This window comes from Mesoplodon bidens, assembly GCF_964165515.1.
Source record: "Mesoplodon bidens genome assembly, chromosome: 18".
In the NCBI taxonomy this organism is placed as follows: domain Eukaryota; kingdom Metazoa; phylum Chordata; class Mammalia; order Artiodactyla; family Ziphiidae; genus Mesoplodon; species Mesoplodon bidens.
In genome coordinates this window covers 47,132,728-47,148,900 of record NC_138175.1, presented here as the reverse complement: position 1 = coordinate 47,148,900, position 16,173 = coordinate 47,132,728, and the positions used below count along the sequence as shown (strand labels likewise).

General features: G+C 54.3%; 2 protein-coding genes across 4 annotated transcripts; one reads left to right on the top strand and one right to left on the bottom strand.

Moving 5' to 3' along the window:
* Positions 1-297: 297 nt before the first annotated feature.
* On the top strand, positions 298-8,314 carry LOC308606473 (protein YIF1B-like). The gene is made up of 8 exons (XM_081217392.1): positions 298-415; positions 4,803-5,041; positions 5,123-5,227; positions 5,376-5,454; positions 5,589-5,646; positions 6,646-6,801; positions 6,885-6,978; positions 7,942-8,314. Exons 1-8 carry the CDS (start codon positions 373-375, stop codon positions 8,095-8,097), a joined length of 930 nt encoding a protein of 309 aa, XP_081073518.1. The 5' UTR covers positions 298-372; the 3' UTR covers positions 8,098-8,314.
* LOC308606474 (uncharacterized protein) lies at positions 6,936-9,305 on the bottom strand. 3 transcript variants are annotated; one of them, XM_081217394.1, is made up of 4 exons: positions 8,987-9,305; positions 8,845-8,861; positions 8,695-8,814; positions 8,401-8,559 (listed from the first exon to the last, which is right to left on the bottom strand). In XM_081217394.1, exons 1-4 carry the CDS (start codon positions 9,221-9,223, stop codon positions 8,430-8,432), a joined length of 504 nt encoding a protein of 167 aa, XP_081073520.1. In that variant the 5' UTR covers positions 9,224-9,305; the 3' UTR covers positions 8,401-8,429. The 3 variants fall into 3 exon arrangements, with proteins under 3 accessions (XP_081073521.1, XP_081073520.1, XP_081073519.1); XM_081217395.1 differs by lacking the exon at positions 8,401-8,559 and adding an exon at positions 6,936-7,043 and having other exon boundaries at positions 8,695-8,861; XM_081217393.1 differs by having other exon boundaries at positions 8,695-8,861.
* Between the last annotated feature and the right edge of the window lie 6,868 nt (positions 9,306-16,173).

Here is a 16,173-nt window from a genome sequence, read left to right as displayed (position 1 = left end):
CCTGCTCCACACCACTCTCGCTCCCCAGTGTTCTCAAGAGCCAAATTGAGCGTTTGCCTAGAGAACTCCATTTCCCATCGCCCTCTTCGCTCGACACCTACATTTCCCATCATGCACGACACCGCCTACTGCATCGACTGTTCCGGGCTCCGCCCTCCTTGCCCTGCTGGCCTGATTCTCGCCTAACATCACCGGCCTCCAGTCCTCCCCTCTTACCCACCAGCTTGTCTGGGCCTCCGTGAGGGGGCGCGGCGTCTGCGCGATAGTGACGCCCATTGGCTGTCGTGTAGCCGGTGAGGCGTGGCTACGGGAGCCGGCCGGGCACATTTCGAACCGTGGCTGGGGCTGCGGTGGCGGCGGCGGTAGCGAAAAATGCACCCGGCAGGCTTGGCGGCGGCGGGGACGCTCCGGCCGCGTAAGTGGCGTACGTGGCCGACCGAGGAGATAGGGAGGGCGGGGCGTGGCGGGGCCGCCTCGGCGGGTGGCGAGGTCGCCGCAGGTCGGAGGTCACGAGGTCAGGGATCTGGAGCTACGAGGTGTGCACAGCGCAGGGATGCCAGGTCCGGGTAGGGGGCGCATTGGACTCGATTCTTCTTTTCTTTAGGAAATTCCTTTAGAAGAAAACAAGTTTGGGCAGGATATTGTGTGATGTGCAGAACAACGCGACTTTCATTCATTTGCAGTTAGCCGTCTGTCCTCTCCCCACCCTTCCGTGGCCTTGGGCTGTTGCCCACGCATCTTAGGACGGCGTTCATAGCCCTGCGTGATCGCAGAGGGCCGTGTTTACCCCTCATTTAAGCTTTGAACCTGTGTTTATTGTGCTGTTAATCCCCTTTTCCCATGTCTGTGAATTTGTATCTCTCTTTAAGTTCTTCTTCATCTCCGGGAGTGTGAGTGCGTCTCATTTATTCATTCAGCATCTCTTACTTCAGCTCCCTTGTGCCAGGCCCTGTGCTGCAATTTGGGTACCCAGTAGTAACCAGCAACTTGGCAACTTATAGCTCAGAGTTTAGTGGGAAGACAGACACTAAAGTTGGAAGCAAACTAGGCAGCAGGATAATTTCGGGAGTGATTAGGACTGTAAAGGGCATTAGCCGGAAACTGACTAGGGGTTGAGGAGGCCTTAAGACATGATGCATGCATTCCTCCCTCCACCTTTGTAAGATGCCTGACTGGCCCTGTGGTAGGCGATGCTGGGGATACAGCCGTGCCCATCAGTCCTGGTTCCTGTCTTCATGGAGCTTACCAGTACAGAGCAGAAGACAGCGACAGCCTAGCGTGATGGAGCTGTGATAAGAGAAGAGCAAGCAGAGGGGTCAGGGCTGGGATTGGGGAAGCACAATCAGAGTGGTTATGGCTGGGATGGAGGTGTTGTGTTAGCCCAGATTAGGAAACATGAGACAGCCCAGCCGTGTCAGTGAAGCTTCCTGGAAGAGGTAACATCGAGTGATGAGGAATTAGCCCGGGGAAGGGGATTGATTTAGGGTGCGAGGGAAAAGCGTGGGAGGCCTGTGCTGAGTAAGCAAGTAGACAAATGAATATAGATTCAGAAATTGTGACAAGTACTTGGAAGAGAAAAAAGAACCACTGGATGTTATGAGAAAGAACAGTGTGGGCTAGTGCTTTATACTGAGGAGTAAGGAAGGTCTCTCTGAGAAGGACTCTTGAGCTGAGGCCCGAGTGCTGCATTGTCAGGTGTGAATTGTGGGAAGGTGTTCCAAGGTGATATAGCACTGTATGTTCAAAAGCCTGAGGGGGCAAGGAGCTAGGCAGGGTCAGGGCCCGAGAGGAGGAGGCCCTTGTGACTGGTGGAGTGAGTCCCAGGAGAGGTAGCAAACCAGGGTGGTTGGCAGGGCTGGGTCATGCAGGGCCTCCTAGGCATTTGGATTTTATTCTCAGCGCAGTGGGCACCGATCTCAGGCAGAGGGCATGAAATATTCTCTTTTACACTTAGAAAGATCATTCTGGCTGCTGACTGGAAAGGAGGTTGTTGGGGCTAAGAATGAACAGGGGAAGCTGGTAGGAGGACATTTAAGTCAGGTGCAAGATGACAGAGTCTGAGAAGGGAGGGTAACATTGAGACCAGGGGGGTGAGAACTGATGTCAGAGGTAAAGGCCCTGCTGGGGCCTTGGCAGGAAGTGATGGCTAGAGACAGCCCAGGGCACAGGGTGGGTGGCTGTGAAAGCCATGGGTGTGGTGAGATTGCCCTAGGTGAGAGACAGAAGACAAGGGTAAGGGTGGAAAACTGGGGCACACAATTCAGGGAGCTGGAGAGAAATCACTGATTGAGAAGGACCGATCAGAACATCAGCTCCGTGAAGGCAGGAGTTTTTCCCTTTTGGTTCACTGCTGTATCCACCTCAGCCGCAGCAGAGCCTAACCCACAGAGGTGCTCAGTCGATGTTTGTGGGGCTCCGACAGGAAAGAGAAAGAGGTAGTACAGTGTGTCAGAAGCCAAGAGAGCAGAGAGTTGGAGGTTGGCATTTGGAGCAAGGGCCTCAGTGCTGCCGAGGAGCTTGAGTGTGAGGAGAGTGGAGTAACGGCCTTGGCCTGGTAGTGCAGAGGCATTTAGGGGACCGGTGAGAGCAGAACCCCAAATGCCAAGGGCTGAGGGGCGACAAAGAAGGAGGAATTGCTTACACAAAAGCTTTCAGGAAGCCAGCCCTTTGGCCAGAAGTGGGAGAGGGAAAAGAGAAGTGGTGCTTGGGGACAAGTGGGCCGGGGCCAGTGCTGCTTGCTCTGGGATAGAGGACTACCTGGGTCTGTTTTCAGGCTACAAATAATGAAGAGGAAGAGTCGAGGGTCTAGTTATTGATAATAGGTGACGGGATTGACCACTTTTTTGTGGGCCAGGCCAGGGGCTGAGGAGTTTATGTCACTTTGCCCTGGAGTGTTGACACCATCCTGCAGAGGAGAAAACTGAGGCGCACAGAAAGTCATGACATGGATTATGTGATTCCTCTTCCGCAAGCCATGGTAATCCTACCACCCTGTTCCCACCGTGGCGCCTGGCACAGAGGAGGAGCTCAGTAAATGTTTGCTGCGGTGGCATGGCTTATTGGTCTGGGTGCTGGAGCCTGAGTGCTGGGTTCCGGTCTGCCGTCTCCATGTTCCCCATCTCAGTAGACAGCACTCCCATCCACTTGATCACTCAGACCAGAATCTGGGACGACAGCGTGTGAATTCCTTCATCTTCCTTACCCTACCTCAGCCAAGCACACCTCCAGCAATCCTGCCTCTCCTACCTCCAAACTTTGCCAGAAGCAGCCCCTCCGTTCCCCATCCCACCCCTGCCCACCCCATCCTGCTCTCCCACCGGGACCACCTCAGCAGCTTCCTCCCCTCCCCTCCTCTCCCCTCCCCTCCTCTCCTCTTGTCCCCGCCTTCCCAGTCTGTTCCCCACAAGAAATGGATCTTTTGAAAACTTGAAACCCAGCTCTGCTTCACACCATCTCTATGACTCTGGGCAAGGGCCTGAGCCTCTTGGGGCTCACGGTTCCCATCTGTAAAATGGGATGATAGTCTCACCAACACAAAATGGATTGTTGTGAGGATTAAGTGAGTTAATCCACAGTGTTTAGAACACAGCCTGATGTGTGGTTTAACTGCTCAGCTGGGGTTTCATTATTACAATATTTAACAGGGTGACCTGGGCTGGAATCCTGCTCTGTCACTCCCTCAATTTGGCCCTTTTGCACGAGTCATTTAGCCAGTCTGAGCCTCGGTTTCCACATCTGTAAAATGGGCATGGCCATTTATTCATTCATCAGGTTTTTAAATTTATTTTTATTTTTATTTATTTTTGGCTGCGTTGGGTCTTCGTTGCTGCGCGCAGGCCCTCTCCAGTAGTGGGGAGCAGTGGTTTCTCTTGTTGCAGAGCATGGGCTCCAGGCTTGCGGGCTCAATCGTTGTGGCTCGCAGGCTCCAGAGCACTGGTCAGTAGTTATGGCGCACGGGCCTAGCCGCTCCGCGGCATGTGGGATCCTCCCGGACCAGGGCCCGAACCCGTGTCCCCTGCATTGGCAGGCGGACCCCCAACCACTGCGCCACCAGGTAAGCCCTTTTTAAAAATTTATTTATTTTTATTTTTATTTATTTATTTTTATTTTTACATCAGGTTTTTATGAAGCACCTACTCTAACCCTGTTCTAGGGGCTGGGGCTTCAGCCACAAGCAAGACAAAGCTCCTCACCTTGGCGGGGGCTCACATTTGAGTGGGGGAGACAGACAGTGAATAAAATAAACAGCTCGTATGTCAGCTGTTGCTGAGTTCTGTGGATATGAATGAAGTGGGGAAGAGGGATGAGGGGGTGGCACCAGGGGAGATGCAGTTGTGGATAGGATGGCTGGGGAAGGCCCCACGGAGCCAAGACCTCGAGGAGAGGAGGGAGCCCTGAGGATGTCTGGGGCAAGAGCATTCAGGCAGAGGAACCGCCAGTGAAGAGGCCCTGAGGTGGGAATGTGCCTGGTGTGTTCACTGAGTACTGAGGCCCGTGTGGCTGGAGCTGGATGAGTAAGAGGGAACATGAAGGGAGAAGGTCTCTCTAGAGACCTTGTTTGTAAGAGGCTTAGCACAGGATTCTGTGCACAGTCAACCCCAGTACACAGTAGCCGTCATCGTCGTCCTCCTCCTCATCATTGTTATTTGGATGGATGGATGGATGGATGGATGGCAGGCAGAGGCCGCCCAGACCTGACTAGACAACCCATCTGACAGCGAAACCAGTGCCCCACTACGGCAGAAGTGGGAGGGAGAGCTCCTGCCAACTGAATGAGGCTCCCCACCCTTCTCCCCCTGCAGCCTCGAAGCGGAGGGTACCTGTGTTCCAGCCAGGCATGGCTGACCCCCACCAGCTTTTTGATGACACGAGTTCGGCCCAGCGCCGAGGCTATGGGGCCCAGCGGGCGCCTGGCGGCCTGGGCTACCCTACAGCCTCCGCCTCGCCCCAGGCGGCCTTCCTGGGTGATCCTGTGTCCAACATGGCCATGGCCTACGGGAGCAGCCTAGCCGCGCAGGGCAAGGAGCTGGTGGATAAGAACGTGAGTGGGCCGGGCTCGGGGGGGGTGCGGGCAGGTGGGGCCTTGGGGCCAGGGCTTGAGGTGGGCGCTCTGCCTCCCCAGATCGACCGCTTCATCCCCGTCACCAAGCTCAAGTGTTACTTCGCCGTGGACACCACGTATGTGGGCAAAAAGCTGGGTCTGCTCCTCTTCCCCTACCTGCACCAGGTGAGCATCTGAGCCGGGTGGCAGCCTGTAGGCAGGGGTGGGGCAGGCGGGGGCAGGCGTGAGAGGCAGGAAGATCGCTGAGAGAGGGCCTGTAGGCGGGCCAGGAGCCCAGCTCTGGTCCTGCCTGCCCCCTCCACCCTCCCCACAGGACTGGGAGGTGCAGTACCAGCAGGACACACCAGTGGCCCCGCGCTTTGATGTCAACGCTCCTGACCTCTACATTCCAGGTTTCACCCTACCCACCACAGCCCGGTGCCCTCCTCCCTCTGGGTGGGCCTGTCTCGGGCAGAGTGTTAGGTGCCCGGAGGCCCTGGATGGTCCTTGTTCTTCTGACTAGTGTCTGTGTGTCTCCCTCTCACAGCCATGGCTTTCATCACCTACGTCTTGGTGGCTGGCCTGGCGCTGGGGACCCAGGATAGGTAAGAGAGGCCTGGAGTAGGCAGAGTGGTGTGGGGTTTGGGGGAGCTGAGGGGCAGTCAGGAAAGTCTCTTGCTTCCCCTGTCTCAGAAGAGCCCCACCATGTTCCCAGTTAGCCCAAGACAGAGCCCGCACAGTCACCCTTGCCCCTTTCCTCTTTCCCACCCGTGTGCAGCCCATCACCACACCCTGTGCTGAGTGACACTAAATCCATCCTTCCCCTGGCCTCTCCTAACCAGCTGCCCAGCCCCCACATACTCCCTGCACCCCGACTCCGGCAGGAAGGTCTTGGCTGAGAGGTGAGCCTGGCCATGTCCCCCCCTGCTCAGAAGCTGTCCCTAGCTCCCCTGTCCCCAGACCAAACCCTAGCTCCTTAGCCTGGCACTGCCTGACATTCTCCCTCACTCTGTTGCGCCACTCTGGTCCTCTTTCTGTTTCTCCAGAGGACCTGGGTTGCCTCCCCAGGGCCTTTGCACATCAGTTCCCTTTGCTGGGGAGTGTGTTCCTCCCCTACATCACCTGCTGAGCACCTATTCACTCATGATGTCTCCACTGCGATGTTACTTCCTCAGGGAAGCCTTTCCACCCTCCAGCCTGCGTCAGGCCCCCACCTCTCACTCATAGACCCCTGTTCATTTCCTTTGTGGCACGAAAAACAGTTGTCATTAGAGTCCATTAATTGGTGAGGCACTGGGGATATGGCAGAGACTAAGGTCCTTCTTCCCCAATCAGCTCCTTCCTCCTTCAAGCCTTAGCTCAAGTGTCTGATACCCACCTCCCAACGGGGTCACACACCTCCCCTGCCCTGTGCTTCTCCCATCCCAGCCCTGACCTTTCTGGGCTGTCACTGGGAATGGGATTTCCAGGACAAGGCCCAGATCCATCTTGGTCCCTGCCGGGTCTTCAGCATGCACCGCCCCCCCAATACAGGCTGTCCCCAGGCAGATGGTTAGGGAGGGTCTGAGCCAGCTAACTGAATGACAGAGATTGGGTGTTGACAGGTTCTCCCCAGACTTCCTGGGGCTGCAGGCAAGCTCCGCGTTGGCCTGGCTGACACTGGAGGTGCTGGCCATCCTGCTCGGCCTCTACCTTGTCACTGTCAACACAGACCTCACCACTATCGACCTGGTGGCCTTCTTGGGCTACAAATATGTTGGGTGAGTACCCCCTCCGCCTTCCCACCGCCAGCCTCCAGCCCTGGGGCTTCTTCCTCAGACCAGCCTTCCCCTTTCCCCCACAGGATGATTGGCGGGGTCCTCATGGGCCTGCTCTTTGGAAAGATTGGCTACTACCTGGTGCTGGGCTGGTGCTGTGTGTCCATCTTTGTGTTCATGGTGAGCTGGGGCTCAGGGAAGGATGGGACTCAGGGCACCGGCCTCCTGGGCAGAGTTGGGGGTCCCTGGAGGCATCCAAGCAGGGGATGTCAGGTGGGGAGTTTAGACCAGAGGCCCCACACTGGTGAACTGAGGAGCCCTGGAGTGGCTGCCCTAGCCTGAGGGCCCGGAGAGCTTCCTGGAAGAGGGGGTGTCCAAGCGGGGTCCTGAAGGAAGAGGAGGCGCCAGCCAGGCTACTAGAGTGGGCTCTCACCCCCACTCCACTCGCCTTGCATGATGGGCTTTCCTACCGGAATTTCCTTTAGGGTGAAAAGAGTTCCGTATCCTCAAAGTAGCTTCTCTGAGAGTTCATCCAGCTGGAGTGGAGGTGCTGGTTAAGAGCACTGGGATCCACCAGGCCTGGGTTTGAACCCAGGCTTTGCTCGATCTTGGGCAGATCACTTCCTCTCTTTAAACCTGATTCCCCTTTTGTAAAATGGGGATGATGATAATTGCACGTCAGGGTACTGGGAGGATTCAGTGTGAGGAGCAGAGGGCAAAAGCCAGGGGCTGGTGGGCTGGATCTGCTCAGATCAACTTCGACTTAGATGTCATTATTTAGAATTCTGGCGGGGGAGGGGGTGGGCAAAAAAGTTAAGAAGAAAAAGAAGGCATTTCTGGCTTGTGTTGAAAAACTGTCAAGGGTCAACACAAGCTGGTGGCGGCCAAAGGGCCAAGCCTGGCCGTCCCCTCAGGTGGAGTATTCACAGTGAACTTCCTCACCTCACTCACTTAAGAGGCCTCGCCTAGCGTTTGAGTTTGGAACCCTCACATTTGCTCCCAAGGCCTCCGCGTGTGTTAGGAGGTTTGGGAGAAAGCAAGGCTCCTCAAGAGCAGAGATCTGAGCCCAGCTGCCCTATGGAGGGGGGGAAACTGGAGTCTGGAAGGAGTGCGGGCTCAAGAGTGAACGCCTCCCCCGCCCAGATCCGGACGCTGCGGCTGAAGATCCTGGCCGAGGCGGCGGCCGAGGGCGTCCCGGTGCGTGGGGCGCGGAACCAGCTGCGCATGTACCTGACCATGGCCGTGGCGGCGGCGCAGCCGCTGCTCATGTACTGGCTCACCTTCCACCTGGTGCAGTGAGGGCGGCCCCGCGACGCCTCCAGGTGCTGCTTCCGGTGGCCACCGCGCTGCCGCCGCTCATCTCCCGGCCACCTGCCGGCCACAGGGTCCGGCCCGCCGCCCGAGTCCCTCCCTCCCTCCCCATCCTCGCCGAGGTGCTGAGATCTCCAGCGGCACAGGCCGCCCCCCAGGAGTGCGGCCACTGTTCCAGAAACAATAAACCGTGATGGGCACGGCGTGGGCAGCCTCTCCTTGGCGCGCGGTGCCCAGCAGGGGGCAGGCCCGGTCCGGGGAAGGGGGAATGGGGAAGGGCGGGGCGGGGACAAAAGGCAACCGGGAGGCCGAGAGAAGGTTTAATGAGCCCAAGCCAGGCCCGTCAGTGGGAAGCCTCCTTCTTCTTGCCCTCTTCCTTCTCCTTTTTCACCTTGGGCTTCTTGACCTTCCCCGGGGCGCTTTGTGCTGCTAGGGGCTGGCAGCAAGGGGCTGTGGGGCGGAGGGCGGTGGGGGAGGGAGAGGAGAGAGAGGGTTCGCCTGTGAGAAGTCGGCCCAAATTCCGGGCTGAGACTCCGCCCTCACCTGGGGCGCCGGGCACCCGCCGGAGAGGGGTGAGCCTCTTACCTTCTTTTTTCTGAGTCGCTGCTGCTGGAATCTGAGGCGCTTCCGTGGCCGTGGCCGTGGCCGTGGCCGTGCCCTCGCTCGTGGCCGTGCCTGTGCCCGGTCTTGGGCTCGTGGCCGTGCCTGTGCCCGAGCTCGTGCCCGTGCCCGTGCCCGTGGCCATGTTCAGGCTAGTCGGAGGCATGGCAGTGAGGCCGGGGACCCCTTTCCCAGCTCCCATCCCACCATGTCGGAGGCCCCAGACCTAGCGGGGCCCTGGGGTCAAAAACACCCTCCTACGAATGAAGTGACTTACCTTCAGGTTATCACCTCCATGAAAGTTGGCGGGGGTGTGCCTGGGGTCTCCCACCCGGCCTGCCCCTTCGGGCTTATTGGGGGTGGACTCCAGGGCTGCAGAGAGAAGAGAAATTGGGTGCTTTGGTGTAAGCGCAGGGAATGTCCCGTTGGAGGCAGTCCCTGGGTTTGAGTCTGGCCCCCTGCCCCTCAAGCTCCGCACTCCCCAGGAGCGCACCTGCTGAGGGTCGACCTGCATGGTGGTGAGAGAAGGTACGTCTGCCGGGCCACAGGCAGGGGACCAGATTTGAGGAGAGGCAGTGGGCTGGTCCCGGAAGTTCTGAGGAGCCCTACCCGAGACCTTTGTTCACAGTCAGCCCTGACTCAGAGCCCCTCCCTGGCATCGCTCAACTGGTCCTCTGGGAAATGGGGAGGGTGGACAGTTAACTTATGTCTCCCCTGCACCACCACCCACCCAGTGAGCCTTGGCAAGTGGGCGGTGGTTGGGGCTGGGGGAGGAATGTGTGGGCAGTTGCAGATTTGAGGGGCTAGAGCTGTTATCAGCTTCCCCTAAAAGGGTCGATCCTTGCTTTTGAAGAAATGAGAGGGAGGGTGCCTCCCCGTGCCCTCTGTGATCATACTGACACTCCTTGTGTACTTACTACGTGCTGGGACGCTGTTGCAAGGGCTTCAGATACATTAACTCACTATAGCAATGCCTTTGGCTTGGTTGGGAGCAGTGTCTGAAGGGGTGAAGAGCATGCACTTGGAACCAGTCTGCTGCTTGGAAGCCCATCTGTATTACTTAGTAGCAGAGTGATCTGGGGAAAGTTACTCCCCCTCTCTGGGCCTCAGTTTCCTCATCTGTAAAGAACAGCTACCATATGGAGCTGTTGTAAGAATCAAATGGATTAGTTTCCCACAACCATGCCTGCACACAGTTACAAGGAGTAAGTGCTTATAAAATAATGTTTGGCTTTTAAGTAAAAGGTAGCTATGGTTGCTATCCCTATTTTACAGATGAGAAAACCGAGGGACCAGTTAAGATGACAAGGGACAAAATTAGCCCCTTGTGAACAGGCTAGAGCTGAGATTCGAACCCAGGCAGTGTAGCTCAAGTCCAAGGCTGTGCCTGGCCCCTTTGTCTCACCCTGGGGGTCACGCAGCAGAAGGGGCAGCCAGGCGAGCCCAGCCTTCCCTCCCCACACTACGCAGGGCCCAGGTTAGGCCCAGGGAGGAGTTGGGGCCTGTGTCATCTGTTCCGGTGGCTCTGAGGCTAGGAACCCTTGCGAGTCCCTCTCCAGCACAGCTCTGCTGCCAAGTTGACTGCCTGGACCTGCAGGAGTGGCAGGCAAGGCTGGCATTTAGGCAGGAGCAGGTAGCTGAGGCCTGCGGATGATGTCGAGCGTGTAGTAATCAGCCTTGTGCATTCAGGTCTCTGCTCCAAAGTCCATTCCTTAGAGGAGACTGCCCTGACTGCTGGCTCCACGGAGCCTCGTCACTCCATCCCCTTTCCCCTGCTTCGTGGCCAGCATAGATAGCCCTTGCTTACCACTCTCTGAGGTTATCTTTCTTCTCACGCGTTCCTTCAGCATATATTTATTGAGTACCTACTATGTGTCCAGGACAGTTCAAGTTCTGGGGACACAGAGCTGAACAAAACCAGCAAAAATTCCAGCCCCATGGAATTGACATTCTAGTGTGGGGAACAAGGCAAAATGTAGAGTATGTTAGAAAAAGCTGGAAACAAAACTGTCCATCAGTTGGTGAATAGATATACAAAATGTGATATATCTATCCATACGATGGAATACTATTCAGCCATAAAAAGGAATGAACTCCTGACATACGCTACAGCTTCATAAACCTCAAAAACATTATGCTGGGTGAAATAAGCCAGACACAAGAGACTGCATATTGTATGTTATCATTCATGTGAAGTATTCAGAAAAGGCAATTAGAGAGACAAAGTAGATTAGTGGTTGCTGGGAGCTGAGTGTGGGAATGGCGATTAGCTGTAAATGGCCATGAGGGATCTTATTGGGGGGAAGGGGATGAAAATGTTCTAAAACAGATTTACGGTGATAGTTGCACCGCCTGGTAAAATTATTAAAAATCACTGAATTGTATATTTGAAATGGGTTTTACGTAACTCGTAACTCAATGAACTCCATTTTTTCTTTAAGTAATATATGTTAAGAAGAGGAATACAGCAAGAAGGGGGACCAGGGAATAACTATGTAGTATGTTTGGGAGACGCTGGATTTCAGATAGTTACCAGGGAAGCCTCACTGAAGTCTTTTCTGAGTACAGATCTGAAGGTGAGAAAACAAGCCATGCAAGCACATGGAGGCATATCTAGGCAGAGGGAGTAGCAAGTGCAAAGGCCCTGAGGCAGGAATGTACCTGTGTATCTGAAGAGCTGGAGGGACAGAGGTAGAAGAGGAGGGGTGGTTGGGGTGGGTGGTGGAATGTCTTGTAAATCAAAGACCTTTGGTCTTTAGGCTGAGTGAGAAGAGGAGGTGAACAGTGATTGTGGCTTTGCCGACAACCGTGTGCAGGATATGAGAGAAAGTGCCTGTCTCTCCCGGGATAACATAAATTCAGGAGGGTGGGAGCTTCGTTGCTTTGCTCAGTGCCTGGAAGGGCGTGACTCAGAGTTGGTTCCCCCTATCATTTGGTGAATTAGGTTACCTGATGCCAGGCAGTGTGGTAACGGCAGGTTAGAGCAAGCTTAGAGTGGCTACGAGTTTGGGTTCTGGAGGTCAGTCTGCTTACAGGTGAATCTTTGCTCCACCCCTTACTGTTCTGTGAACCATTAAGTTAGTCAATCTGGCCCTCAATGTCCTCCTCTGTCAAATGGAACTTAAACTCATAAGGTAAATGGTTTTGCACAGAGCGTGCCTGGGACAAGGTAAATAGATACTTGATAAATGTTAGTTTTTATTATGATTCACAAACACAGTCTCATGATTCCTTATGAAACTGGCAATAGGATCCCCATGTTATATGTAGTTGAGCCCTAAAAGGTACAGTAGGACACTGGGCTAGTAGGTTGTGGGACAGCAGTGTGAGACCTTCCAGACTCAAGAGGAAGTAGTAGCTCTTCACCGCTGTGCTAAATAAAATGGTGGGGTGAGTGAGTGAATGGGTCCAGGGAGACCTCGGCCTGGTCCTTCAGATCCCCAGCTGTTCGCTCCTATATTATGTTTAGGATGTGGCAGCTTTCAGGGACTCTGAAGACAGAGGCTTAACAAGAGAGCTTCACTCTTCTCTCCCACGAAAACCTGAGCTGGAGGGAGTCCACAGCAGGTGAGTGGGTGACTCTGCGAGATCACCCAGGGACTGGGCTCCCTCTGTCTGGGAGCTCTGCAGTCCTCCAGGCTGTCGCCCCTGGGCCTGTGGGGAGCCTGGCCCCCACCATCGGGCTCTCAGGAAGGAAAAGGGCAAGTGGAGGGCACACCACTTCCTTTTAAGGACCCGACCTGGAGGCAGCACACATCCCTTCAGTCTGGATTTCGACACCTGGTCACATCCAGCTGCAAGGGAGACAGGGAAACAGCGAGTTTCTAGCTGGGCAGCCACATACCCACTAAAACCCGGGGACTTCTATTACTGAAAGGAAGAAAGGGAAATGGGACATGGGAGCCCATCACTACTGCCTGTCGGTGGCGGCAAGTGTCCCTCCCTTACTCCCCTACTCCGGAAGGTTTACAAATGGAGGCGAGATTAAAGCTGGGAAGGTGGACATAAATACTTGGATGAAAAACGTAGGTGAGACAAGGGCCCTCCGAAGACGAGGCCATGTCCATCTGCTCTTTAAAAGTGAGTTCCCTGCCATTCGCTTCTCATCTTCCATGGCTAACGGAAGCAGAGACAGTAGCTATGCCTGTCCTCCCCAGGCCCTGCCTGCTCCTGGTATCTAATGGCACTGCCCTCCCCTGCAGTATTGGGTCTAGAGGGCAGAAAGAGCACTGGTTACACCCCTCCCCCCCCACCTCCTGGGATTTGAGGTGTTCCCTTGTCAGGTGCCAGGTTGTTATTCTCCCTCCGAGGACACGAAATCAGTGTGACTCCCATCCCAGAAGGTATAGCTTTACCTCTTCTATCATCACCTACTCACACCCAGACCTTTTGTTTGGAAAGGTCAGATGTAAATGGAACAAGCATTTTTACAAATGTACAGAGACCATGTGGGCCACTGTAGGGAGACGTGGCAGGCAGGGCACCCGATGAGCAAGTGGTCATTGTTTTCATGACCTGGGACTAGTCATCCAAGAAAGAATCTCGGAGGCTGAACCAGAATTAATTCCTGAGGCCCCCTTTGGTCAGCTGCCACCCAGAGGGTGCACCAACCAGGTGAACCTGGGCTTGCTGTTAGGGGGAAGAAAGATGCACCATACACAGGAATGATGAGGGTAGAATTCCAAATTTTCCAAATAGTCTATATAACTCCCAACCCCTTTGACCTGATCTTTACCCAGGAGATAGAGATAAATCCTTTCTGGTGACAAACACATTCCGTGACCAAACTACCTTACTAAAGTGTGTGGACCAGGAAGAGGTGGAGATCCTGGTTGAGGTGACGTTTTAGAAGCCCTTTCCACCTCTGAATGATGCTAGCAGTCAGGATGACAAAGGCCATGAAATGTCCATTGAACACCTTGGCTGCTGGCCTATTGTTAGGCAGCTTTTGCAACGAAAAGAGGACCAACGTCAGCCTTTAAATGGTCTAGAAAGTGGGAAACATGGCAGTGTAGTTTCAAGGGCCATAGTGGCGTGGCAGGAGGTGGCTGACCACACTGGAACAGCAGCATCATAACCCGGAAAAGTACAGAAGGGAGACAGACACCACTGGAGACAAAGAGCGCCGCAAGGCCCCATGCTGTCAATCTGCCAGGAGCAAGTGGAGCTACGGGGCCTCCCAAACCACAAGACAGAACAGGACAAATTCTGGCAGAAGTGAGTCACAGAGGTAACTTCTGCATCAAAAACATATAAAGGTACACTATGAAAAACCTGTGAAAACTCGACTGGCCTTGATGGTGTTAGGAGAATTCACTTCATGATCTTTCTACGGCAGTAGAATTATTTAAAAGTGATTCCCAGACTTTCCTGGAGGTCCAGTGGTTAAGACTCTGCGCTTCCAATACAGGGGTGCAATTTCGATCCCTGGTCAGGGAACTAACATCCCATGTGCCACTTGGCACGGCAAAAAAAAAAAAAAAAAAAGTGAAGTGGGGGCTTCCCTGGTGGCGCAGTGGTTGAGAGTCCGCCTGCCAATGCAGGACATGCCACGGAGCAGCTGGCCCTGTGAGCCACAGTTACTGAGCCTGCGCGTCTGGAGCCTATGCTCCGCAACAAGAGAGGCCGCGATAGTGAGAGGCCCGCGCACCGCGATGAGGAGTGGCCCCCACTTGCCACAACTAGAGAAAGCCCTCGCACAGAAACGAAGACCCAACGCAGCCATAAATAAATAAATAAATAATTTTTTAAAAAAAGAAAATATACGTCTCTTTAAAAAAAAAAAAAAAAGTGAAGTGATTGCCGACAGTTTCTTTTAAAATCCAAACACACTACTTTTTTCCTTCACATGAAGGAGAGACAACTCTTGTTCAAGCAGGTAGAGAAAGGCCAGAGGCATCAGTGGGTCTGAGGTTCCTGAATCCAAAGGGATACATGAGTGGACCTGAGAGTTGCTCGTGGGGTGGCAGGGTGGGTGTAGGGAAGAACCACCAACTACTAAGGAGGAACGAGGACACAGGTAGTTGGGCAGAGGTGGCCACCACTTCCCGTGGGCAACCTGACATCTATGATCTCATGTGGTCCTCACATCCACCCATCTTACAGGTGAGGAAACCGGAGGTTCAAAGGAGTTAAGTGACCTGCCTGCTGTTGCACACCTGGATGGGGTGGTGGGCGGAGACGCTCTTCTCAACGTCTAGGCCCTCTTTCCCTGGACCACAGGCTCTTGCGGAGCACTGGGGAGGTGGGGGGCAGGGGGAACGGGGGCGGGGTTCCCAATTTGTCTGGGATATGGCACCTGTTCACCAACTCTGAGTGAACCACAGTGAGGGCCTGGAACACCAGGTTGCCTGGAAGGCTTGGCAGGGAGAATGCCAGAATCAATGAGCAACATCTACCATGGACCAGAGAGGCTGGGGGGAATTGGATGAGGTATTTACCCAACTGCTTCTGGAACAGATTTCTAAGCCCTAATGGACAGAAGCCTTTCCCCCAATGTACAGTCATCCCTCCAAGATACTGTGTGTTCAGTTCCAGACTACCACAACAAAGCAAATATCACAATAAAGCAAGTCACATGAATTTTTTGATTTCCCGGTGCATATAACAGTTATGTTTACACTATAGTCGATTAAGTGTGCAATCGCATTGTGTCTAAAAAAACAATGTATATACCTTAATTTAAAAATACTTTAGGGGGCTTCCTTGGTGGCGCAGCGGTTGAGAGTCTGCCGGCCGATGCAGGAGACACGGGTTCGTGCCCCGGTTCGGGAAGATTCCACATGCCGCGGAGCGGATGGGCCCGTGAGCCATGGCTGCTGAGGCTGCGTGTCCGGAGCCTGTGCTCCGCAATAGGAGAGGCCACAACAGTGAGAGGCCCGCATACCGCGCAAAAAAAAAAAAAAAAAAAAACTTTAGGGCTTCCCTGGTGGCGCAGTGTTTGAGAATCTCCCTGCTAATGCGGGGGACATGGGTTCGAGCCCTGGTCTGGGAGGATCCCACATGCTGCGGAGCAAGTAGGCCCGTGAGCCACAGCTACTGAGCCTGCGCATCTGGAGCCTGTGCTCCGCAACAAGAGAGGCCGCGATAGTGAGAGGCCCGCGCACCGTGATGAAGAGTGGCCCCCACTTGCCACAAGTAGAGAAAGCCCTCGCACAGAAACGAAGACCCAACACAGCAAAAATAAATTAATTAATTAATAAACTCCTACCCCCAACATCTTTAAGAAAATACTTTAACTGCTAGCCATCATCTGACAATGCAGGGTTTCCACAAACCTTTAATTTGTAAAAAAAAAAAAAAAAACCCCAAACTGAAAACAACCCTGCAGTATCTGCGAAGTGCAATAAAAGGAGGTATGTCTGTATAGAATGTGGCCTTTTGGCCTGAAGGGATTTCTACGAAGGGTCAAGGAAAGGAGAGCTTATTGTCTTTTTGTTCCAATTTATTTTTAAATAAATAAAA

Coding starts and splice junctions, on each gene's coding strand:
- LOC308606474 (XM_081217393.1), bottom strand. CDS start 9,223: ATGCAGGTCGACCCTCAGCAGGTGCGCTCCTGGGGAGTGCGGAGCTTG. Junction 8,862..8,986: donor ATGGAGGTGATAACCTGAAG/GTAAGTCACTTC, acceptor GCCTCCGACTAG/CCTGAACATGGCCACGGGCA. Junction 8,560..8,694: donor AGCGACTCAGAAAAAAGAAG/GTAAGAGGCTCA, acceptor TCCGCCCCACAG/CCCCTTGCTGCCAGCCCCTA.
- LOC308606473 (XM_081217392.1), top strand. CDS start 373: ATGCACCCGGCAGGCTTGGCGGCGGCGGGGACGCTCCGGCCGC. Junction 5,228..5,375: donor TCTTCCCCTACCTGCACCAG/GTGAGCATCTGA, acceptor CCCTCCCCACAG/GACTGGGAGGTGCAGTACCA. Junction 5,647..6,645: donor GCGCTGGGGACCCAGGATAG/GTAAGAGAGGCC, acceptor GGGTGTTGACAG/GTTCTCCCCAGACTTCCTGG.